The sequence below is a fragment of the Galleria mellonella genome, unplaced genomic scaffold, assembly GCF_026898425.1.
Source record: "Galleria mellonella isolate WM207_F2 unplaced genomic scaffold, CSIRO_AGI_GalMel_v1 utg96, whole genome shotgun sequence".
NCBI lineage: Eukaryota > Metazoa > Arthropoda > Insecta > Lepidoptera > Pyralidae > Galleria > Galleria mellonella.
In genome coordinates, this window is record NW_026442179.1 from 4,299,193 (window position 1) to 4,326,610 (window position 27,418).

Sequence of the window (27,418 nt, forward strand, 5' to 3'; positions counted from 1 at the left end):
AGTAGCATAAAAAAAAGGTACTTGGCACTCAATTCAATATGCCTACCCCGTGAGGGAGCTAGCGTGAAGATAGATAAACATTTTGCAATTGTATTATCGAGCACAATAGATAAACATGACATGACATTATGGAATGATGACATTATATTATATAATACGACAGATGATACCCAACGTGTTTCGCAATACATTTCTTTTCAGCGTCTACACCAGATGTGACTTTATATTCTGATAGAACAGAATAGAATAGAATAGAAATACATATGGTAATGTATATTTAAATAAACTTGTTCAAAATCTATTCTAATAAGGATTTCTTTTTTTATGATTTCCACTATTAAAATGTTTGGTATAATGTTACCTGATATGAAGAACTCATTACGTTTCTTTACTCATTTCACGATGGAGTTTACAACCTCATTTAGGTACGATGACTGATGATGATCTGTCCTATTCGTGTTTTAACCGTGAAGCAGCTGTGTTTGCATGGCTATGTTTCGGTTTGAAGGGTGGGATATGGCGTGAATTTACAGGGTACAGAGAAATAACATCTGAGTCCTCAGGAATGGCAACGCATGGGGGGTATCATGGGCGAAACAGTATACTCTGTTATGTCCATGGTACTGCTCATGTCTATAGGCGACGGTTACTATTATCCATCAGGTGAGCCGTCAGCTTGTTTGCCATTCTAAGTTGTATAAAAAAAAGCAAGAGATACGAGTATATGTAAGGATAGGAGTCTCTGATGCTGAGTTATCTCTGCCTACTTCATAAAAATCTTGGCGTGAAGATAAACAGACAGATAATAAGCTCAATATGAATAGACATTTATTACAATGCAGAATTAAATAAATCCGTAATTCCGTTTTCAATGTAATTCACACATTGTGCAACTGTCGCATGCATGCGTTGCAGCATGGCACTGTGCATGGCAAGTGTAATGAGTTAGACGGCACGTACCGTCTGTGTGGGGGGACATTTTTAACCGACTTTAAAATGGGGAAGCTTAGCTCGACTGTATTTTGTATATTACTGCATCGCTTTTGGTGATATGTTTAACCCTTCTTTGTATAATGGTGGAAATTTCCATCATAACATTGAATGCCCAAAAATTATATAAAAGAACAAGTTCAGTTAAGTGGATCGTGTCTGGATACCTTTTTAATGTCCATTGCAAAAAAAAAACAAAACATAGCTGTCAAATTTATTTTTTTAACCATTTTTCCTTTAATTTTGAACATGAATTATATCACCTTGATTTATTTCACCAATAAAAAAAATCATGCAAAGAAGGGTTAAGTTTATTTTTTTAAAGGTTTGATGTTAGATCTTAACTTTTTATTTATACTACGAGTATTTATACTTATTATTCGTTAATTCTTTATACTCAAAGGTTGTCTGGAAGAGATTGCTTAGCAATTAAACCGCCTTTTGTACTAAACTATACTTATTGAAAATTGTTCAACAAATCCTGTAATGTTGGTGCAATAAAGTGTTAAATAAATAAATAAATATATAAAACATACTCATTTTGTGAAAGCTTAAATTGTTTTTTTTTAATCAATTTATAAATTTTCCGATCTTGTATTGACTGGTTATTAATCACTAACTTTTACCCGCGACTTTGTCCGCGTGACCAGGTTATGTTCACTGGCTGGCACAAAGTATCTTATGTTCTTCTCTATCTCTATTTAAACAGACATACTCGTAAAACAAATGTATTGTGCAAGGATTGAACCCGTGACCATCACGGTCGATTTCTTATTCGATTCGGTCGATTTTGTTCCCTGACTGATCAGGATTGCTTTGGAGCCGCCTTAGCTGTTGCTATATATGCACACCTCCAACTAGATGTACCTATACAGCGATGATTTTCAGGCAGCCCTTTAACTTGTTTAATTTTACCATGCGTGCTGGTCGCCAATACCCATTTCCCGGATTGAAGACTCAATACGCTTAACAATAAATAAATAAAAAAATATGTCCAAAACTACTATATATATATATATATATATATATATATATATATACTATATTTTATGTAATAAAATTACTAATTCTGCGAAACTTAGAGATATTCCAAAGAAATTGGTTGTAATATGATTTCCCTGCTTTCCATACTACACTTTTCAAAATACACTTTCATACAAAAAGTCGGAAGATTAACTCAATTTCCTGGGCTTCGGTTATTCTTTTGTTCAAAGGGAGAGAGAAAAAAAAGTTAAAATTGTAGGAAAAGTACTCAATGAGTTTTAATGGAATCTCCCAAAATTGGATCTCGGCGACTTATTGTTCTATGAATTATGTATGGACAAATTATATTTAAAAAAAATAAAATAACACCCTGTATCTGAACAGCTATGAATATTTTTTAAGAGCTTCCAAAAAGAGGAGGCTCTCGATTTGTATGTATTTTTAAAAATATGTATATGTTTTTGAAACGTTTTTAATGATTATTTTTGCAATCTGGCTATATACAAAATAATAACAAACTAACAACTCCTTTTAACGTCGATTAAAAAAGGAAAACAATATACAAGAATAGGTAATTAATTAACAAACAATGAATTAAATAATGGACATAAGACAAATGTCTAACAAATTTATTTTTAATAGAAAAGTCTACGAATATCTTTTGAAAAAGTTGTGAAAGCAGTTCATCATCTTCATCATCATCACTTTTGATCTCTATCGTTGTTTATTTGTGTTATCGTATTTAATCTATAAGTATGTAGGTTTATTTATATATGTATATTTATATTTGTATGTATGTTTTTATTACATATTTGTATATTTATGTAATATTTGTTTAACGTATTCATGTATGTATGTATATAATCATAATGTGCAGTAGTTCTCCATTGTATGTGTTGTGATTTGTAAGTATATCGATATATATGTGTAAATAATTATTTGCAACAATTTCCATTATCATCCATTAAAAAGAAACGGATAGAGAACCTCTTTTTTGAAGTCGGTTGATAAAATCCGCTACACCCATTTGAGTTTTATACAAAATATACGTGGCTATATACTTCCAACATTCGGCTCGAACTCGAAATACGATGCTTAATTAACTCATCAATACACGTTTTCTTTGAAAACACCATCATCCAAGTTGAAAATCTTTAGGTATTCCGCTAACAGGTTGTAAATACTTACTAGGGTGTGGAACAAGTGTTAGACGACCGGCGATTTAGTCCGCGTCTTATTTTAGTAAAAGTTTACAAATATTGTTAATTTAATTTCAATATTTTATTATATTTACTACTATTGTGAACATTAAAAAAAGTCACGCTCACGCTTGCGTTACATCCGCTCATGATTAAGTGCCTCGAATTGGTCTCGAAACTAGTCGAGCTTTCTCGATTTAATTACATGTAAATGTTTCATTTACAGATAGTTATTACGCTAAAATAAAAAAAAAAATAGCTAAATCTTTACTAAAAAAAGTTTTTTTTCTTTTTAAAATCAGTCTGTGTTATTTATTTATATAGGTCTGCTTTTGTCTATGTAAAAACTTGGATGTTTGTATATTTGTTATCTAATCACGCTTAAATGGCTAAATGGATTTCAATTAAATTTAGTTTACAAATAATAATAATATCCTAGATTTAAATAACGTACTTTAACATGCTTTAACAACTTTTTTTACAAAAAAAGTTACAGAATTATGTTATTTGTTATTTATTATGTTAGAAACATTATTGATTTGGTTAGAAAAAATTATATAAAAATTGTCGTTCGCGAGTCCCACACAGAATCTCCCATGCATTTTCTCCGTTTCCGTAAGAATTCTTTGTGAATACCTTATTAAGAATTTTCTTGTTTAACTTCAGCTTTTCAGTTGTTTTTTGCTTTTATTATAATATCATTTTGATATTTATTCATGTGAACACTTATTTCATTCGTCGACATCTCTTATCACTTGTACCGTCGGGAAAGCGGTTCCCGAGTAGATGTATACTACGGATCCCTCGCCTTATCAGGGGCCCGCAGGCAGTGCGGGCCCCAGCGTATTTTTGTTAACAACTTCTTCTTTGCTGGAATTTTCACTAGAGCTACAGGGTATACTGTGTGAATTGAATTTGATTTCGTTGTTATCGCTTTTTTTTTGGAGCTATTTTGTGTGTGCAAAGGACAAGTTTAATAGAATTTCATTTGATGTATTCATAATGTAACAAACGTCGATAGGAAATTGCTGGCTATTAAAAATATAATTACTTACGTTTGTACTTAAATACGACCAGGGGACATTGATTTTTTTGTCTTTGACAAATAATGGTTTGGTATCAGTCAAATTGGAACTCGAAACAGTTGGACTTTTTTCGGTCGACTTTGAAATTTACTTTTTTAATTCACCAATTTTGTAGTGTCCTTTATGCTATATCGTAGCTAATTCTGTATAGATTTTGACCATTAATGTCGTATTTGTAATACAATTAATAATTTTATTAAGATCGAAGTAGGCTTTTATGGAATAATTGGGCTACAAGCTATGCCGTTTTGTGGAACAACTGGGCTATACGCTATGACGATTTGTGGAACAACTGGGCTATAAGTAATGACGTTTTGTGGAACAACTGGGCTACAAACTATGACGTTTTGTGGAACGACTGGACTACAAGCTATGACGTTTTGCGGAACATCTGGGCTACAACATATGATGTTTTTGTACTCGTAAAGTAATTTACTGTTGTTGATTATAATTATCTACAATATTTTTCTATTTAATCCTTAATATAATGTGAAAGTTTGTAATGATAGAAGGTTTGATGAATGTTTATTACTCTTTCACGCAAAAACTAATGAACACAAAAACTATTTCAATGAAATTTGGTACATGGGTAAGTTTTATTTCAATTTAGCACATAGGATACTTTACGTACTGACGCGTATGGAGTCAATAAATAAAAAAAAAGTACTACATTTTTAAACAGCCTAAAAGAGCTCAAATATTAAAAAAAAAATATCAGGACGTCGCAATACAGTTTGAATACAATTTCGTTCCTATTCTTATATAAAATTTGTATACATATAAATGACAAGCACATCATCACATTTTCGCTACAATTCAGCAACTAATCCGCAAAGTTAGAGAACACACTCACACTTAAACGATATACAGCCCTCAGAAAGTTGGTAACCACCCTTGAAAAAAATGTACACGGTATCTGAGTTAAAAGTACCTTCTTACCAACTCCGACTGGTGAAGAAAAACGAACCTTACACCATTGCAATACCGCTTAACAAAACTGCAAAAGGGGATATCGTTACACTCAAGACAAGGAAATTTCATACAGGGTGTCAAAATTGCCACTTTTGCTTACATCTCTTCGTCCCTTTGTTGTGCATTATCGAAACTCCTTTGTAAAACTATTATTTATTACATTTACGGTGTCTATGCAGATGTTATATGGAAAAATACTTTTTATATACAAGATTTTATACTTAGACCCTGTAATAATATCATACCTATTGATGATCAGAGTCCAATCCTCACAACGAAACACTACTTAAGTGCTATACAAGTATATATCACACTCACTGCCTGGTTCTCAAGCTAGGACATCCTGTGATATGAGATACCAGATAAAGTAAATTTCGAGACATCTCCCAGAACTTTCAGATCTGAGACAATTTACAAAATCGTTTCCTAAATTGACCCGATCAGAAATTGAACTCGGGACGTCATTTACGCAAATCGATATGCTCACCACTGCACCACGAAAGCCGTCATCATTAATGTATTCTCTTGGTGTTTTAATTGTAGCGAAATATAATATTTTAAAGCTACCTCCAAAAAGAGAAATTTATCTATCTTATGTATCTTTATTTTCAACCGACTCCAAAAAGAAAGAGGTTAACAATTTGCTTGTATTTGTGTTTGTTTTTATGTTTGGCAGCTCGTAACTCTGTTAGTTATAAATCAATTTGTAAAAATCTTATTTTATTAGACATCTTATCAAAATCGGTGTAGTTGTTTAGTTTTGCAAGCTGTCAAAATAAAAATGTTTACTTAAGCATTATTTCCGTATCCATTCATAACGATAGAAACTTTTGTTATTCTATCCAAAGTAAAAAGTACTTATTTATAAGCAAAAATCTACTCAAAAATAAAAACATGAGTTTCCACGTTCTAAATTTTTTTCATAGACTAGGATATTATTCAAAACATTTTCACTTTATACTTCTGTGTGTATTGTAAAATATTATTATTCTTTGTACACGTGTATAAATTAGTGTTACACGTGTAAAATGTATTAACTTTATAACTGACGAAGTACCTGTATCTAAATTTATATAAGCTAAACATTAAATTCCAGAATTACACAATTCGTCCCCAATTTAACTTTGAAATTTGTTTTGGTAGTGTTCTCCATTTAATTTTTTAATCATTAATTTAATATTCCTCTTCATTAATTTTTCTCATTTTCTCATCATTAGAGATCGTGACCTCGTGAGGATGTGACTCTTGTCACCATTGCTTTTCAAGTCGTATGGTCTTTAGTCATCCCTATACTAAACACTTTTGGGCATACTTCATCCGGCAGGATTTTTTTACTGTGTTAGTTTATCGTGTCAGTGCTCTTCTTCGACTCCTTTTTTCTCCTACAGTCTCTTTTACCCCTTTCTTCTCCTATATTAATAGTATTTAAATATAACTATCTGTAATACTTAATACAAAAGCTCTATGTTTAGTTATTTTTTTACCATGATTCTACCGTAGTTTGAGAAAGTTGTTATCTGTTGAGAAACTACAGGATTCAACGAAGGAACTGTTATTGAGGTTTAGACATTCCATTTATTCAGTACCCATTTCGACGTTTACATTTGTTCTGTGTTTACACTATTTATTTACGTTTGCAATTTTCTTGATGTTTCTAAAGTTAATAATATTAAATACATTAACATTGGTTATTGTCAGTAAGTACTTAGTGAAATTTTGATATTCATTTATATTAGATATAAACATTTGACCAAGTTTATTTTTATTAATTTTGTGACCTAATTTGACAGTTGGTGTTATTGCCATATGTAGAGAATTAAAAAGCATTTTGGTCATGTGTAAGTTTACAAGTCTCATATTCACTTTGAAATTATAAAACATTCATTGATATATCATTTTTATATTTTAGTAACATTTTTACATAAATTTGCAATTAGTAAATTGTTAATTGTTTAATCATAATTTTATATTTACAAGTCTTTATACCATTTGTTAGATATATTTGAACGTTAAGTAATATTTTCATAATTTGTAAATGTTCCCAAGAAAGATCCGCAAAACTGTATATTTTTAATGGTAATTACGAATTGAATCGACGGAGCCATGAATACATTTGGGACATAAAAAGCACGTGAAAGGCAAACTATTCGGACATAAAACCAGAAGAATGATGTTGCATATATAAAACGCCTCAGTGGTAAAATTTCGACTGGAAATTTTATATATTGTTTTAATATTACGAGTATATAAAATGGTTGCGCTGCGACATATTAAGGTCATAAATTATAATAAAATAGTATAAGATAAACAAATATAGGTATAATAACAGAAAGATAATAGTTGGGGTGAAATATGCACGCTGGTCTGCAAAAATAAATTATTTTATATCATGTATATAAAGGAATGGTAAAGTAGTTAAGGCGAATACTTCAAGATATATTATAGTATCAGTTTTTATGTAATAAAGGATATACATTGAGGATTATTTTAAATAAATTAATAAAATTAATTTGGAATTAAAATGGAACTGGATAAATGTAATTGTAAAAACAAACGGCGGTTTTGATAACAACTTTAACATCATAACGATTCCAAATTGTTATTATCTAAACAACGACTGATAAACACGAGAATTCAGTTCATAATGACGAAACAAATTATGTTTCAAAGGACTCGTCACGGTAAATATCATCAAAGACAAAATTTAGAGCAGAGCCAAAGTAAATTCTGGGGAAACAACTTGAGACAAAGGAGGTTTCGGGACAAATGCTGCCTGCGCTCGACACCGAACGGATGCGAACTATCGACAAGTTGCCAAAGACGGTGCCTCCATGTAGCCTTTCTGCCTTGCCGATATTTTCATTTAAGTTTGAAAATTGCTCGCGCTCGCCAGCGCAACGCGCAAATTGTACTTGTAGGGATCGATAATGGGATTGGAGGTGCGATTTTCTACCGAGATGAACCGCGCGCTGTAAATCTTCGAGATAGAAAAATTTCGGAAATTGTGCAAGAGATTTATCGACGTGCCGTGTGCGAGATGGCAAATTGTTTTTTGATTTCACTTTCTACAGTTGAAGGGTTATGTTTGATGATAAAAACGATGTAGATCTTCATACCAAATATTAAAATATTATGTGCGTAAGAAAAAGAGGGAGGTGATATATAGTTTGCCCTTAATGTGCATATATTATTTTTATTTCGGAGTATTTTACTTTACGACAGTATATTATAGACAGATGAAGGAATGAGAATATGTTGTTTGCGATATATTAGACCACTAAAAACCAATCTAACAAACCAAAATAAATCACATTAAAAGAATTAAATCATGTATCGGACTAAATAAATGTATGTGAATTTATATAGATTTTACATAATTTTTTATACTACTCAAGTAGCAAATAAGCACACGGCCAACCGGATATTAATCAGTTACAGTAGCATAAGCCTGCAGGATTAGGGGTACGACGCGCGCATTGCCGACCCCGAAGAAATGTTTTTACCCTTTTTTGGTAGAACTCTATGCTGTATTCCATAACTTGAACGTTCGTGGGAGGAAGCATCTCTAAAACTGTACAGTATACATTAAAGCCTTGATAGTTGCATTAAGGCTTTAATGTATGGGGGTGAACTTCCTGTCAATGTTCAACCAGACATACTATGATTAGTATATTTATAAATGTAAAATAATCGGAAAATAATAATTATGGATATATCGAACAATAAAAGAAAGTTATACAAAAATAACAATTATTTTATTTTACATAAATTACACAAATGATTAATGTTATCGTGTGGTAAAGTTAAAAAAAAAAAGAAACAATATATTTTCTGTAGAAACCAAAATATCGAGATCATTAGGCAAATTACGGCGAAGATACAAATTGTAACGAAATAAATTTTAATCCAGATTGTACGGTTTTCTTTAAGCACAGACATTTCAAACTGAAGATTATTACGGTTCCATTTCTCAGGCCTTTGAGCCTTTAGAGGGCAAAAGATTTACATAAAAAGAAACTTTTCGTCTCCTAAATTATGATTCAATTAGTATTAAAGGATTGGTCGCTCAAAGGGCTTGTACTTTTTCGGGTCTGTCGAGTCGGTCGACTGATACGAAACTCCTTTGTGCTTTCAACCAAACTAAGGAGGTTGTAGCTTTGTAGCCGAGTTTGCTGTATGAAGGTATCGGCTCAAATAAGAAGCGTTTGTACTTATAGGTAATATTATAAAAGCAGGAGCTAAGCGGAAACGAAAGCATCCATGTTTCGAGTTGTTACGTCTGGGCGTCCCCCAGGGCGCCATTCTAAGCCCATTTCTGTATTACTGCGGTCGCTACCGCTTTCAATTTGTACGGTGGTCAAACGAGCGTGGTAAAGGCCTTCACTTCATTACGCATTAGGGTATTTCTTCCTTCGTCTTCATTGAATCTCATGCTCAGTGTACTGTTAAAACCTTCACTATTGTCGTTTGTAACAAACGTCCGTTGTAATATTTTTTTAATGATTATGTCTACATTTCTGTGGCTATACTCGACTTTTTATTATATTTTCTTTGTTATTTAATCTTGATAATGCGGCATGATTTTTGAGCACATCGCTGACAACATTGCAAACTTTTGTTGAGCCAAGTATCAAAAAATAACATCGTGGTTCGTTTGTCACCTTAATACTAGATATTTGTTAGACTCCAATCCCCTAGATGTTCGGATTAAGTGACGATTTATACATTTTTTTTTCTCTCGACACAACCTCGCGATTATTCCGCTCCGTTCGTAAGTTTGAGATATTCGTCTTAAGGATTAAGGGGTGCTTTCCGGGAACGAAATTTCACGGAATACCCTTGATGGATGAATACAGCAGTCTTAATTCCGCAATTTCGGTGTAAAATAGTAAAAAGACGGAGAACTCGACGTTGACATTAATGACACCATGTTTAATATGAAATTTATTTTATTACATCACTTATGAGAAGATAAGCCTAAGGGAAAAGTAAACATGTGTGTATTCTTTACGCTGAGTGGAATTATAATCATAATTTCATACTTCACATATATTAACATGAATAATTAAATGTTCAGGCATTACACAGTGATTTATGAAACATTATTCTATTTCATAAGACAATTACCGCCCAATGATATGTAATGAAGAGGATTTATTGATATTTGTGTATAATAATTATAATATAATATCTGAGGTTGAAATAGAAATAAATAATTAATTAAGTATTATAATAATTTTTGAATAATATTATTTTTATAACTCTACCACTCAATTCGGAATACAGTTTCAGTCGAGTCAGTAGTCAATAATGGTAAAGAAATTTAATTGTTACATTTTTCAAACAAAAGTTGAATTTTACAAGTTATAAAAAAATTTTTAGTTAAGACTTGTAATTCAACGTAATTTAAAAAAGTAACCAGTCCATAAAAGCAGCATCTGTTCGAGTATGTCAGATGATCTAATCATTATTTGGTTCAACTATAATATACGGAGTCCAGGCTTATCACGCCGCTATCGGCCTGGAAAGTATAGTCAGCAATACTTGCTTCATCAGACTTTGTTAAAAATATTGATAGTGTATTGTCAGCATTACAAGTATATGACAATTAATATATCTTGAAGACAATGGACGAATTAAAAAAAAATTCCAAATAGATCATATTGATTCGAAACACAGCATGCCGCCATATGGAAATTTAAAAAAGGCAGTCATTCATTAAATAAACACGCATTAAATTTAACGAAGCGCTGCCATATTCGTTAACGAATTTCCGGCTTTCATTATGATTATCCCACGGACGCTACCGAAACACTGCAATGAATGCATCCCTTTCAATCTTAGTTCGAAACACAAAGGGCGACAGAGACAGATGTAAGTTCTTATTTCGAAAAAAGAACACTATTAATCCCTCGACGATCCGTCACAAACATGCGTTTAATAGCAGCAATTAAAGGCAACACTCAGGGGCCTACCGAAATATCGCGACATAAAAATGTCGTTGTTACCGCGTATCAAATTATTTAACACATTCGGCAGCGCGGCCCGCTTTTACGACTTGTCGCGCGTTTATGACGACCATCCAAACCGATTTGTGATAAATTTCAGTTTTAAATTTAGAATTTAGTAATGTATTCACATTTTAAATATCGAATCGAAAAAAAAGGTTGACGAATTTAAATCACAGATTTCGAATTTAAATTCTCGATCATTACAGAATACAAGGAAGTATCTGTAGTTTGTGTTTCAAATAGATGTAGTAAGAGTTCTCAAGACTTCATTAGTGTTATTTTGTAAAGGAAACCCCATATTTATTAGAATAATATTTTGTTAAAGGTAACAGGGTAGAGGATACTTATTGATCAGGCATTGTACAGTAAAATATTCTTATAATAGAGTACACTTTCTTTGTCGGATTGGAGATATAAAAAATATAAATAATGTAGGGAAACAAGCGGTAACTACTAAATAGAAATCTATAAAGAATAAGGATTTCTGTACTTTCAAATAAGTGTTTAATAACTTGATAGCAGTAGTATAGGTAAATACTAGATGTGTCTACTGGCTTTGCCCTGATAAATTGTAATAAAAAATATCTAATGTCTTAAGACATACATACTTAAGAAATTCTTCCAGTCATTAAAGCGTGATTAAGTAACAAACATCCGCAATGTTTACACACATTTCTAATATTCGCAAAACCGTCCCATATCACGTTACGTGGAAATATGTACATATGTATCTTCTATAAAGCAGGAATATTTAATGTACACATTTAATACAACACGTCAGAATCAATAGAGATCACATAAATTATTTTAATTAACCCGTGACGTGAAATAAAGTCTATGACATCGGACGACCCGAATTAAAGATTAAACACCACTCCCATTATACCCGGACAAATTATCTCAAATTTGGCGAAACCGTAACACAGACAGAATAAATTCGAGGCCGCAAACAAAGGGCGAGGATGAGTAGACCGCGACACGACAAATGTCGACTAAACGACAAATAAAAGCGGCGATAGTTTAAATTGGTGAACCCAAAAACTGAATGTAAACAAACATCGAACCCAAATTTCGGTGGTAAAGTTTACGGACCAACTGGAAAACATTGAAAACACGCGGCGGGATCGAAAATTTTCGTTTGTAATTTGCGGGCCAAGTTATAACTATCGCTTTGTTGAAGCAACACGTAGAATGTTGCCCGCTAAAAGTAAATATGGCACTTCTGGGAACAATTTGCAATTTTCAAACGCCGTTTGTGAACCGCTCATGTTTTTTAAACTTACATATACAGTAATAACCGGAACGCGAGTTTATTGTGCAAAATAAAATTTGAATTATTTTCGCTACTGAATGCCTCTATTTGTTTCAGATCTGATCTTCCTGCCGTGGCTTTCCCTAGAGACTACAGTATGGGGTTCTTCAAAAAGGGCATTTTAAGGTTTTTTAAAGGTCGGCAAAGCGAGCGTAACATCCCTGTTGTTATCGGCGTCTATAGGCTACGGTAACCCTGTTTACTATCAGACGGGCCGTATACATGTTTGCCATCATAGTAATATAAAAAAGTTTCGTTATTTGAAATTCGAATTATAATATCTTGAGAAGTTGGGATGTCATTCGAGTCAGTGAATACAAGTGGTTAAAGACTGTTTCTAGCAATCTGTGAGGGAAACTTACGTTAAACAGTGAACAATTAACAGCTGAAATGATGACGATGATTATAAATTTGAATTTGTCTATATTAGAAAGAAATAACAAAGCAGTCTAATATGCAAAATAAAATGTCAGGACGAATAAGAATTTCGTGAAATTGGAAACTACACGAAACTTAAAGGTCATTCTTGATCATTTTGTTGAATCTATTAGTATGAAACCCATACACAAACAACTAATGATGTCGTATATAAACAAACAAATTAATAACGATATAAATAATAAAATAATAAAGGACATGCGCAATATGATTAGTTAGTAATTAAACGTATTAAACCGAATAAGCGTTACAAAATGGCAGCGAAGCACAAAATTCAAATGACTCACTAACGCTGTCGGTTTCAATCGGAACATACCGAGAGAATTCTAATTAAATTGCATTCAATGAAATCTAGAACGATTATAGAATCTGATGGTGGGCAAATTAAAGCGGTATTCCCTAGGATTCCCTGTTCAATTTTCATGGAGTGCGACACGATAAAAATCCATTACGGTTTGCGCCGCAAGAGGCCTCTGTGTCACCGAGTTGCTTTGAAAGCTGGATAGCAGATTATCTGGAAGGGACTAAAATATTACTTAAATACTTTTTCGACTGCCAGTTACATTGATTCGAAAACAAAATTAATTTTTAAATTTAGAAGACATAAAAATTATCTTATCAAAAAAGGTTTTGATCGAAAAAAGAATGCGAATTCAAATTATTTTAAATTAGAACATAGAATTACACAAGTGTGTCTACAAGTAAATTTTGTTCGTTGTTTGCTAACAATATTTCGAGTAATTCTGCACTTTCAAAAGGTTTGCTGATAGAGAATGTCATTAGCATCGAGTCCGCCTTTTGTTACGTTTCATTGGTCAATAAAATTTAATTTTCGATTAAAAAAAAAGAGGAGACGTTAATCACATAATGTAATTATAAAAAAATTTGACGATGAAGTTAATTATGCAGAAAACAGCCACGTTATCTGATGATAAGAGAGGGCTATTTTTTGCATAATTAGTTCCTTAGGAATATATTTTTAAAGTCGTTTAATATCGTTAAAATATCATAATATATCTTTGCGGCTTACTGAGAAAAAAGGTTTTAGAAAAATAGCTTATCCAGTGGTATTTAAAAATTGACATCTCGGGTTGAACCATAATGCGATTCCGTAGCAATCACATGCTTCATTTTGCATTCTGGCAAACACTTTTGCCGGCGTATCCTTCGAACTTTGAATACGAGATCCTGTACATAAGTCGATGATAGTGAGCCGATAAATAGTAAATCGTTACAAATAGTATAGGACTAATAGGGATATTCGTTAAATTTTAAGTTAAACTTTACTAATATTATAAATTTAAATTAACAAGCAAATAAATATTATATCAATTTTTAATTTTATGTATTAATAAAAATAATATACTACGTACTTTGACTTAAACGTTTAATTAATAGTCATTTTGCATAATTGTATTTGGTACAGAGAAATACATATTTACGGGGTAAAATTATAATAACCCTATTCGAACTGCTATAATCATAGATTTAAATCAATTTATCTTGACCGTGATATACCATCTAGTCTATTTAATTGATTTTCCCACTTCCAAAATGTACGAAGTCCCAAACAAAAGATAGTTTGGCGATTAAGTTATTTTGTAATCAATTTTATAATAAATTTTACATTTAGCATAGAAAATCTAATGTTTTCAGTAACGAGACCATTGTTGTGAATGTTTCAATCTGGTATTTATTAAATACATCAAAAGGAATCAAGGGAATTGTTTTGATTGGGCCTAAAAGGCCCGTTGTAGAATAGGAAAACAAAATAAACGGCAACTCTAGAGGAACAACTTAGATAGCTTTTGACATACGAAATCGGAAACGTTACTTGTACAAAGACTCCGATTTCGGAGGGCGATTGCGTCGAATCAAAATTACAAGAACGATTTGTATCGGAAGAGGTTTTATTGAGACGCCGAGTTGTTACTAACTTGTATATTTTTTGTTTGTTTTCTCGATAAATTCTGTTCACATGTTGTCTAAAATAAAGAGAACGCTTTGATACGTAAATTTCATTATTGTGAAGTATACTTCTATCAACAATAATAAAATTTATCATCGCTTTCCTATCGAATATACGAAAATTTTCACTACAATGGTTCAACATTTTTTGTCATTTTCAATTCCTTTACAGTATGCTGATGATATTGTTGTAACGGGGACTAAAGAATAATAATATATAAGGATGAGTAATAAATCGTCATGGTAAATTCGATGAGCCAAATAACGTCACTTCACCTTCATCCCTGGTACCCCACGAGTGTATACTGACACAGAAGACGTGCTTACTATTTCAATTTCATTCGTTAAAAATACCAATGTATAATATTTGTGAGCGTTTATTTATTTTACATTTTATTAAAAAAATAATTACCGTTTTGCACGAGTAGAGTGGAGTCCCTCGCGAGCGGCAACTCAGAGTCGGTGAGAGTCGCGTCTGACGCGTTGTCGGACGCGGACGTGGGTGTAGTGGGCGCTGTTGGCGAGTCGGATAGGCCGCGGCTGCGCGTGCGCCGACGACCGCTGCCGTTGCTGGATCCGCTGCCGCTGCCCGAGCCGTACGGGTGCAGCCGGCCCAGGCCTGTGTACAAGTACATTGCAACAGTAAAGATAAAACTGAACTTAGAACAGTCAATCTGCGATTGGACAGAATCTTAAGGTGCCAGAGAGGAAGGAATTGTTAGTAAGGAATCTAATGGCTCATTGTTAGAAATATATTCAAGTCAACCTCCACGTGGTCTAGTAGAATACGACTGTCAGATCTAAATCCACTAGGTCTTCTTAGAAACCTTGGTAATTTCTTTTTAATGAATTTGTCATGATGGACTGATCTAGCTTCATCGTCGTTTGTAATTTTTATAGGTATTCCGCCAGAATATACCAAAGGTACGGGTGGTTTTTGGGGCCAGTGACGACATATATTGTCATTTTCATGTGGTGCTAATTTACAGCTCCAGGTCGGTTACTGCAGATTTCGATAGACATGAATCATCAGATGTGGGCAGTTTAACACGCCAAAAACTGCGATACATTTGTGTAGAAGTGATTATTTTGGCAGCGAGATTTTTATTTTTAATTATTTATAGCTCTCATTATTGATCATACTCTCGCCTGTTGAAGAGCGATGATAAGGTAAAAGATTGACCTTGTAGAACCATATACGACCTATTTACTTTTGTTTGAAGCTGTTCACTTTATGACACCAAATAAGAAATTTTGGTGTCATAGACCTATCTAAATGCTGAAGTGGCAATGCATTGGCGTTGGTCATATTTGTAATAATGGTAGGGAGGAAAGGAGGTGTTAGAGAGAAAAACGTACAGAGAGTGATGGAGCGTGCGGCATTCTCATTTTAGATAGACCCATGATATTATGAAGAAGGTCAGAAGAGGACGCATATGAAAGGCGGATGTACACACACGGCAGAAGGCATTAGAAAAGGTTTACGACCAGCAACAGAAACAGGATAAAATAAATGTAAAAATTACCATATACTCGTATGCTTAGTTAATTTATTTTCAGTTGCCACTATATACATGCTTAATTGCAACAGCGCCCCGAACTACTCAATTTCGGCTTACTCCTGTCTATGCACTCCCTAGTAAGTCTCACTAGTTTAAATGGAATAGTCTCTAGTTTTAACTTTAATCCCGTTGAGGCTTCTAGACTGTCGTATGTTGGTATAATCAAGGGTTATTATGGAAGATGAGATCGATAATAAACTCCAACTGAGAAACTGTTGTGATTTTAATTTTAATACCAATTTATACTATTACTAGATATTTAATTAATATTTGATAGACATTTAGACAGACACAGAACAAAGACTGTGTTTCGAAAAACCAACTACTTCTATTATAATAAATTGTTATGAGATTATTGCGAAATTAAACAATATAGATAGTTTAAATCTAAGAAGAGTACAACGTATCAGATAGAAACAAAGCTTCATAGAAACAAGACTCCAATCAAAGCCCAAAAATACATCACAAATTAACTATACTCATGTAATAAAAAACAACCATTTCACGTTTGCCCCGAAACCCTACATATTACCATATTCTTAATAAATCTCCATTGGTAACAGGAAAAGTATAATATTCCCTTTATCATTTCGTTAAATCAAGACAACGCATGTGAAGCACAAAGAGATGACGTCATACATAAATAAAACAACAAACGAATAAATACGATCGAATATAAGGAGATAACAATAAAATGAGAAACAAAAAGGTAAAGCTCCCGAAAGCAACGAAAAGTATTTCAAATTTAACCAAGATTTTTCCATACATTAAGTATTTGTCTATAGACATCGAGGGGAAATTCTATAAAAATAAATAACAGCGAATCCACATAAAGAAGTAAACATAGAAAGAGCAACCGTAATTAGAAATAATAAGGCTTCGGAACACGACAAAGAGTACAATGAGAAAACTCCAGCTAAAAATTTTAATATAAATGAGGAAAACGCGTTGCTATCTGTGCGATATCTACCAATAGAATCGTTTAGGTATAGAATGAATTGAGAACACAGAAAACATTTACATACTTAAAATAAATACGAGAGGATATGGAAACCATTAGTCTATAAAAATAACGAAAATCATTAGTTTCAAGAATGAAATTGAATATTTTCTTCTCAAATATTTGTAATGTAGTTAATAAAGAATAAATAAACAAATAAAACATAAGTCGAAAACACAGCACGTTCAATTCTCAAGTTAATGTGAGAGGCTTCTGACTGAGTAAAAAATACCCAAGTTTTTTAATTTATAGCAATAATTGGATCTCGCATTTTGATCCTTATGCCTTAGCGTTTCTAAAAACACTTACTTCATGAATTAAATTTTATTTCCAAAATATCAATAAATATTTATCACTTGCTGTATCCCGCGGTATAGTCCATATGAAACTATAATCTATGCATAAATCTAAAACTTGGTCTACTTGTCTAGAGAATTCAAATCAATTCAAAAGCCATTTAAGACATCTAATACATACCACATATAATATAAAAAAAAAACTTGTAATTTTACTAGAAGCAGAATATATAAGGATAAGCAAGCTAAAGTAACAATGGACTAGTCACATAGCTCGAAGGACAACCGATGGGGAAGAAAGGTTCTCGAGTGGCGATCCCACGGGCAAACGCAGTATAGGACGAGCCTCTCATGAATGGAGTGACCTCAAACACATTGGAGGGAGTTAGAGGCTGCAGGTGGCTTAGGACTGTACCTTATGGCAGTCTATGAGGGATGCCTATGTGCAGTAGTGTAGTACTTATTACATAACACCTGTAGAAACAGAAATATAATTTATATAAAACACGGAGACGACGTGCAAATTCACAGCGAAAGATGTAAATTCAAATAAGAATATCAGTGAAATTATGTTTGTCGTGCATATTGTTGGAAAAATTAACTCTACGCATGCTCGAACTGAAAAAATATATAAGGAAAAACACGTTGGAAATGTGACTGGATTTTTTCTACACATTGCTTTACCTGTAATCAGGGTCTCTTTGATGTTTGAGTCTTATTAAGTAATGCTGTGGCTGGCTTCTGTGAGGGAAAAATGCGCCTCTTACGTGTCCTCAAGTTAGCTGATGTTCGATGGAATATTTTTGACTTTATGATGTACGCGCCGAAGTATTAAGAATATTTTCTTCGTTATTCGTACCTTTTTTGTATTATGTATATAAATAAAGATATGGTATATATATAGTTCGCATTTGCATATACATTTTATATAAAATATTAGTAGTAGCTTAGCAGACCAGAGAATAAGACCAGAGGGAGACTATACAAAAGTCGTTTGCTTGGGCACCTCTGTTCCATTCGTGTTTCTACTGTGAATCAGTTTTGTTTGCATGGTTGTGTTTCGGTTTGAAGTTTGTGGAACATGACAGTGAATTTACTGGGTACAGAGGAATAACACCTAAATCCTCAGGAATGGCAACGCATGTTTAGTATCATGGATGTAACAGTATACTCAATTATGCCTATGGTACTGCTCATGTATATAAGCGAGGGTTACCACTTTTCATCAGGTGGTCCGTCAGCTTGTTTGTCATTCTATGTTGCATAAAAAAATAAGCTAGAATATAAATATTTCATCAGAGTGACTTCCAGTCGTTAGTATAACAATGACAACAATACTATTATCTTTTCTATAACTAAATCAGTACATAATGATAAATTTAATTAAAAAGAAAAAGACAATAAAACTAAAATGTTTAAAGCCAAAGATATAAAGAAGATTGGATCAAGTTAAAATGAAGAAAGAAGATATTGAATTATTATTAACAATGCTATAATTAATAAGGCCAATGAAGGAATTATCAAAGGTCAAACAGTTATGTACAAACATACTATATGCTCCATAAGAACAAGGTTCATTTATTATTCAGAATAGAATTGAATAATTCTTCAGTAGTTTGGAACCCCAATTAATCATAATGCTTACAAGGCATAGCTTTGGATCTTTGTATGATTCATTACCAGTATTATGCAAAAAGGATAATAAATTACTACGATCTTGCTATATTTAAAGCACTCGAATATATTACACATATAAGAAAATTGTCTTTATAAGATTTTAAAGAAATTAGTAAGAAAGGAGACTAGCAAATTGGTTGGAATTAAGCAATTTAGAGATTTTAAAAGAACATTTATTACTTTACTATACAAATACATAAAAAGTATGACCCAAAAAATATCTCGTTAAGAATTTCATAAAGCTTAAACTAATAGCTGGGAATATACATAAAATTCTCTTAATCCCAACTAAAGTCTAATCGTATGAGGTCATTAAAGAAAAAAGTATCGGAAAGGAATAAACCGGCCGTGGTGGAGAGCTCTCGGCTCTGAATGAAAACTTTTTAATTTAAGGCAAACATTTCAAGAGGCCAAACTCAAAAGACTCGAAGAAAATAAAATTAGTTTTTATAGGTTTTTATGTACCTCATTACAAGACTTCGTAATTGAGTATAAAGACTGCATGCATATGAAAGATTTTTCAAAGCTTTGAAATAAAATAGCTCGTCTACGCTTTTTGTTGGTTATTAGAAGGAAAGTTTGCAAATTGGTAAATATATTATAGTTTATATATTGACTATTTTTTAATATTGACGGCATTTTATCATATTTTGCTTAAGGACAAAGTTTGAAATAAAAGGAAAATGAATGGTTAAAAGTTCTACCAATTTGTAAATTGCATTTGCCAATCTTGGTCTATCAGTATCGTCATGTATGCGTATTATAAAAGCCATTAATCTCATTAGAGATCAAAGTGCTATTAAATAAAGTATATCATCAAATTAGCCGTTAATTGTCCATTTAACTGCGACACAGAGGCCTCCACCATAAAGCGGGTTTTTCCAATAGTTGCGTCGCTTGGCAGGTGGGTTGGCAACTTGTGGGTTGGCGATTTGTGGGTTGACAACTTGTGGGTTGGCAACTTGGGGGTCGGCAACTTGTGGGTTGGCGACTTGTGGGTTGGCGACTTGTGGGTTGGCGACTTGTGGGTTGGCAACTTGTGGGTTGGAAACTTGTGAGTTGGCAACTTGTGAGTTGGCAACTTTTGGATTGGCAGTTAGGCTTTAATGTTTTAAGAGGTACTCTGCTGCCCATCCTTCAACCATTAAGTTCCCTTAGTTGTTTATTTTAAAACCTACAGGAAAAGAAGTGAAAGCCCATTCTATGCCAGAACTAGATGGCAAAAAAAGTGTATGTATATAAAGTAATTATAAGTAGGAATAGAAAATCTGAGCAAAACAGGCTCGCTAACGAGCAAGCAAGAAATTGCAACTAGAATTCCCAAGATCTAATCAAATAGCCACAAAACTTATTCAATGTGATAATTAAGGACGCGGGCGGTACCCTTCACAAAAGAGGTCCAAACAAAAAGGACAATGAGCTCGTTACAGTACGAGTTGAATTTTTGCTGAGCCTCTCCATCGCTCTAGTGAGATCTTGTTGAAACGACTTCCGGATAAGAAATGCTAATTAATGTTCAAGATAATATTTTGCTTAACAAAGTACTTTACATGTATACAACAAAATATCTTATATGCCTTACAAATTTTACAAATTGTATACCTACTTAGTATTAAATAATTCAAGAAACAGATATACCTGTATAACGTGATTATTTATTTATTTATTATTTTTTTATTTATTATTTATTTATTATATATATATATATATATATATATATATATATATATATATATATATATATATATATATATATATATATAACAATATCTGTTATATATGTTATATATATATATAACAACAATAACTGTTCAATAGTGACGTCACATATTTACCAGAGGAAGACTGTACAAAAGTGATTTGTTTAGCCACCTCTGTACCATTCGTGTTTCTACCGTGAAGCAGTTGTTTGCATGACTGTGTTTCGTTTTGAAGAGTGGGATATAGCAGTGAATTTACAGAGTACAGAGAAATAACACCTGAGTGCTTAGAAATGGCAATGCATGGGGGTATCATGGGCGAAACTGTATACTCTGTTATGTCTGTAGGCGACGGTTACCACTTTCTATAAAGTGGGCCGTCAGCTTGTTTGCCATTCTAAGTCGCATAAAATAAAATCTATAAATCTATCATAATAATAGTAAGAAGTGTTTAATAATAACATAATTGCACTATAGCAAGCCAGGCGAAAATGTCAAATAACAATACTATGAAGTTTGTGCCTATGGTATGTAGAACTCAACAAGTTTGCAACATAATAACGTAAATTCTCCAATAAACCTATTTTAGTTATTGAAGTCTTATTGTGTGTTTATGAATAAAGCTTTATTATAAAAATGTTATTTGTCGTTTTAGATAAAGAACTTTTTAAGCCTATGATAAGATTTTTTTATAAATAAGACTGTTACTGTTTGTTTGAATAAATTTCATCAAAAAGGCTTTAATTTTAGTCTTTATTAATAATTTTTATGAAATATGTTTAATTACTGATTTGTGCTGGAAATTAGTACAGTTTTTAATCTATCTTCTAATGTTATGGAAATATCATTAATTATAAAAAGAAATATGCTTATTACAATAATTTTTGATGGAGTGACTAGAAGCATTTAACAATTGTTGTTTATTTATTTATTTATTTATTTATTGAAAAACCAACAGCTTACAATTTATAGCTTAAAACAATAACAACTTATCCATGAAAAAGCCAATAACAGGTTTTCACTGACTTAGCGATATAAATTTGTCGTGGCTAAAGATGTTATTCTAATGAACATGCACCTTTAACATGATCAAATTTTTCCTAGTACATTTGAATCCAACTGAGCAGGAGATGGATTTACCACCGTCACTAAAATTTAATAAAATAAAATGCGATAACAAAATAAATACCTAAATAACGAAACAGTTACTGGCCACCATTGGACATTCGTTATCATAGAAACCACTGACACATACAAACATTATCTAATGTAATTAAAACAGTCATTAGTAATCTTATGATTCACAAGTAAACAACGCAACACTTATCACGTACGTTCACAGATGAATCTAAATAGAACTAAGTTTTTGCAATCGTAAATTTTGAGATATTCTAGAATTGAGCTAATTGTGTGGGTGTTGGGACTAACATAAATAAAAACATTGCCTGTTTCCGTCGGGCGTGATAAAGCGGTGCGATAACGTGACGCAGGATGTCCGCGGTGATAACTGTCCGAACATTTAATGAAACGCTCTCTTGTATCTAAACTGAAGTGGTCTGTTTTAAATAGCCGCGATGTTACTAAGAATAAATTCAGAACTGAACGACAAATTCTTTCATACTACAACGGCGCTTTATACTCGTATTTTGTTCCGATATGCGATCGAGACGTCAACATTAACGGAATCTTTTTTGTTTGTACATCTTAGTTGTAGCTGTTTTCGATACAGGATTGGGGAATCGATTGTTATTGACATTTTCAACCGATTTTGATAAGAAGGGAGTTCTCAATTCAGTTTATGTTTGTAACATTATAACTCCGTCAGTTCTAAATCTATTTGGAATTTTTTTTTATCTTAAAGTTTATTTTGTGTTTTTAGATCACTGTAGATAGATTTAAGTGGCTTTAAGCGTTTGTAATATAATTTGATAATACTGAATTATTGTAAATTTAAATGGATTCATAGAAATCTAATTGCTTGCAACATTTATTCATCATAAGATTTATGTATATTATTTGCTAGATAAAATTAACTGTAAGTACATTTATGTATTTTGAAAACTAATTATAAACATTTCGAACTTGTTTACTAAATTAGTAAGTTAGAGGAATTTAAAAATATTTTAAAGTAAAGCCGATTTAAATCATTACAATACAGTACAACTCACTATATTTAATTATCTGTTCTCCTTTAACCAAAGGTTGCCCTTAAGAGATTGCCCTAGCGATAAGACCGTCTTTTGTATCTTTATATTTTAATCTGTACTTTATGCTACTGTTTCTCATTTGAACTGTTCTATTGTCAGTGTACATTTTTATATTTCTTGCAATAAAGAGTTAAATAAATAAATAAATCATTATATTACGGTAAAAGTCACTACATATACAATAATAATTTTAATTTTAATATTACAGCGATATTTACGCTTACGTTTAAGGCATACTTGTATAACATATAAAATATAATAATTAAAACATAAAAAATGTATATAAAGTAAAATAATATAGTAAAACATAGTTTTTAGACAAACACAAAAGAACATTATTATAGAATGTTTTTGACTCGGTGCATATTTTGTATTTTGTATTTATTGGAACCATAAAAAATTACAAAAGTAGGGTAGTGTACGATAATAGCCACATTAGTTAAAAATAACTGTGTCGTGGCTATATATATATATATATATATATATATATATATATATATATATAAAATAATTATATGATTAAATTGTAAATTGTTTTGCTTATTTCCTATAATGTGTAATGCAAATAAAGTCTATTCATTCATTCATACTAATATTATCGACAGTTTTATTAAACATGACAAATATCAATCATAGAGCCACGAGTGAGTCATCAAGATAAATTGTTTTGTATGTCGTATTGTAGAATATTATTAATTTTATGGTATTTTATTCTGATTCTCTGTACATATATTAAATATTTACATGAACATTCCATGCCTTACGCCACTCATACCATGCTTTATATTAGAAAATTCTAACCTCTGAATATCAATTTTATATTTTATGGTATTCTCGAAGAAATACTTCGCATTTATATCTCGGTTGTTTTAACATTATTCTAATTTTAATTGACATTTCTTCGGATATGTTATTTTCGTTATATTTATATTAGCTTTCACCCGCGACTTCGTCTGCTTAACCGTCATACGTTTAATGAGATAAAAAAATTGAGATAAAAAGAAAATCATTATTATTATTTCAGCCGTTAACTGTCCATTGGTGAACATAAGCCTTTCCCAATAAGGGAAGTTTTGCCAGTAGTTGCCACGCTTGGCAGGCGGGTTGGCAACCGCAGTTAGGCTTTTAGAGACGTTTTAAGAGGAACGCTGCTGCCCATTCCTCGCCTTCCCTTTGTCGCCTCTTATGACACCCACGGGAAAGGAAGAGGCAGTCTATGCCGTAGATACACTAAATTTGATTGTATTGACATAATGATTGGTTAAACTATTAAGACGCTCTAAGATAACAAATAAACTTACATTCACATTTATAAAATTAGCAAGGTTTTTAAGGAAAATTACGTATAAAGATACATACCAGCACCCGCGTGACGCCACTAGTGTTGTAGGCGTCCATAAATGTTGTAAACGGTTACAGTAGCGTACTGTGACTATTTACCATCATACGGGTCGTATGCTTGTTTGCCACCACCTATGTGGTATAAAAAAACTTACTGTAATTCAATTTAGTCCCCTACTTTAAAAAAAAAAGCAATACACAACAACATTTCGAAAATCCCTTAAAGAACTTCGCTTACAATACAATGAAATTATAATAAAATTCAATCTCACAAAATAGTGAACTCATAAATATACAATTGGCAAGTTGGTTACGTTGCAAAATCACGTCTACACGGGTTACGGGCAAACCCCAGAAGGTTTGCTGTTCAACAAATATACGCGGAATCTTTCCGCACGTATTGTTCACTGTTCGTTACTAGCCCAAAAGGAACTACAATTTGAATCAAAAAAATTCGCACAAACGAACCGGCAAACCTCAAAACCTCGGGGGGAACAACTGTCACAATTTCTCATCCAACAACGAGAAAATCACATATTCAATCATTACCCATGAATTCCCTGTTGAATTGATGAGACTGGAATGTATTTGATATTTTACATTTATGCCGTGTTGTAGTATTTGTTCAGTTTCTCAAGTACTTTTCACCATTTGAAATTTATCAAGCCTGATTAGTTCGGTTGTGCTCGGACCCTTTTCTTTCCGAATGTAAATCAATGTGACTCGCGGAGCCCTCGCTTCATATATAATATTCTAAACACGGTAGCCCGCGTTAAGGCAAACGTAGAAATTTGTCACATGAGCGATGGTTCACCTACGTGTTTCGCCGTCCAAATCCCAAATATAATCCTTTTCCGTGCAAATAAAATACACCTTTATTACTTTAAAGAGAAAATCTTGAATCCTGCGCGGTCTTTATCGGGGATTTCATATTTCATACGTATACGAATAAGGATTATCGCGCGAATTTATATCTTAGCGCTGTAATCGAAGGATCGTTTTCTATTGCGTGTTTTAGCTTGTCTACGAACTGAGTTGTAGTTACGCAGAGTGCGACTGTATGATTTTATGCCAGCAAAAGTAAAGAAGGTTGACAAATAGGTCGGGCGTGCCGATGTTCAGTTTTATTAAAATTAAAATGTTCTATCGTGACATTAATAAAAGGTGGTAAGGTCGGGAATCGCTAGAACGCCACCATTTGGATTTACAGTGGGAACACGGGGATAAGCTGAACATTTTTATTATCATCGCGCTAGTTTATTGCGTCTCGAGCTCGAGTATTAGAAATAATCTTCACTGTAGGGCGTATTTTACAAAACAAAAGCATGACAATTTCATAGTAAAAAAAAACCATCGATCTATCTTCTCGATTAAATTAATACACAAATATATGGCTGTATATATTTCAATGGAGTCTAATATAAATTAGACGGCGACGAGGCGACGATTTCTGCCTTCAATCAGGTGGGCTATCAATTTGTTTGCAGGTTGGGTAATATATAAATTAGAACTTTTCAGTATCATGCAGCATTTATTTAATACACTTAAATGCACGTTACAACATTTATTACAAGTCGAGTAGAAATCGTAGAAACTTGCAAAATTTTCTTAAAAACAACGCGAGCTATAAATCTGTCTAAGTAAAATAACAGAGTCAAAGGGCCTACCCACAATCGTAATTCACATTTTAGTCGTGCAATTTCACCGACAATTTATTCGACATGAACTGTAGTTGTCAAACGCTGACGTTTGCGTATCGAAAGAATAAATGATAGACATAAAAGAGTGACTGAAGACAACAGCCTTAGGTATTGTGGTCACGTATGAGAATGCGCGACTTGGAGGCACAATCTTCAAGGAAAGAATTACATTTATACAAAGGATGAGAAAATCTCAAGTAATTCAATGCATAGGGGTGTAGAAACGCATGCAGATATCAGAAGGGAAACGAACAGAACGTCGTATTTTTTCCCTAATATTTCAAGGAGCGCAGTAACATCGTTGTGAGATTGCTGACATATATTGAAAAGGCATTGTCAAATATTCACAAATTCGAGTAATATTTCTCAGACAACCCCCTAATGTTAGTATCCAATATGTCAAACGATTTATGGAGTAAATTTGTAAGTCTATAGAACTAAAATATTATTGGCCTTTAATTGTTAAGAATGGAATAGAAAGTTTTAAAAAGTCAATATAATGTATAACAGACAAATACTTGTTAGAAATATTAGTTATAATGTTGAAAAACTAAACATCGATAAGCATTTTAATCATTAACATTATGAATGTTCAAATAGTTTTATTTGATACATACAGGCTACCTTTTATCCTGGTCAACCAATATTTATTCATCGGCCTCTCCTAAGAGTTTACGAACATATTCATATCTAGGGTTAATATACAAACTAAAGGTTCTTTGACGAGATAATATAATGCGATGACAGATTATAGATCTAAGGTCCCAAAGGTACAATCGACCACATACCATATAAACACGCAGCAATCTACACAATCATTGCGAATCATCCGAAACTTAGATACGAAAATCCCAACAGCGAGTGTTTGTTTTTGATTTTTGTCTAACGAGACAATGGGGAAATGATGAGGACTGTGCCATACGTCGCCTTTGGGACTTCACCCCATACCATCACCAACGCCCCTCTATTTAGCGGT

The 27,418-nt window shown here is 32.6% G+C and overlaps 1 protein-coding gene across 4 annotated transcripts in view; it reads right to left on the bottom strand.

Annotated features, from left to right (window-relative positions):
* The window catches only part of LOC113523541 (teneurin-m), a 362,252-nt gene that overhangs the window by 232,486 nt on the left and 102,348 nt on the right, over positions 1-27,418 (bottom strand). For all 4 annotated transcript variants that reach the window (XM_052902790.1, XM_052902789.1, XM_052902788.1 and 1 more), the window contains one exon: positions 15,372-15,578. In XM_052902790.1, coding sequence (XP_052758750.1) covers positions 15,372-15,578 — 207 coding nt within the window. The remainder of the gene's footprint in view (positions 1-15,371; positions 15,579-27,418) is intronic.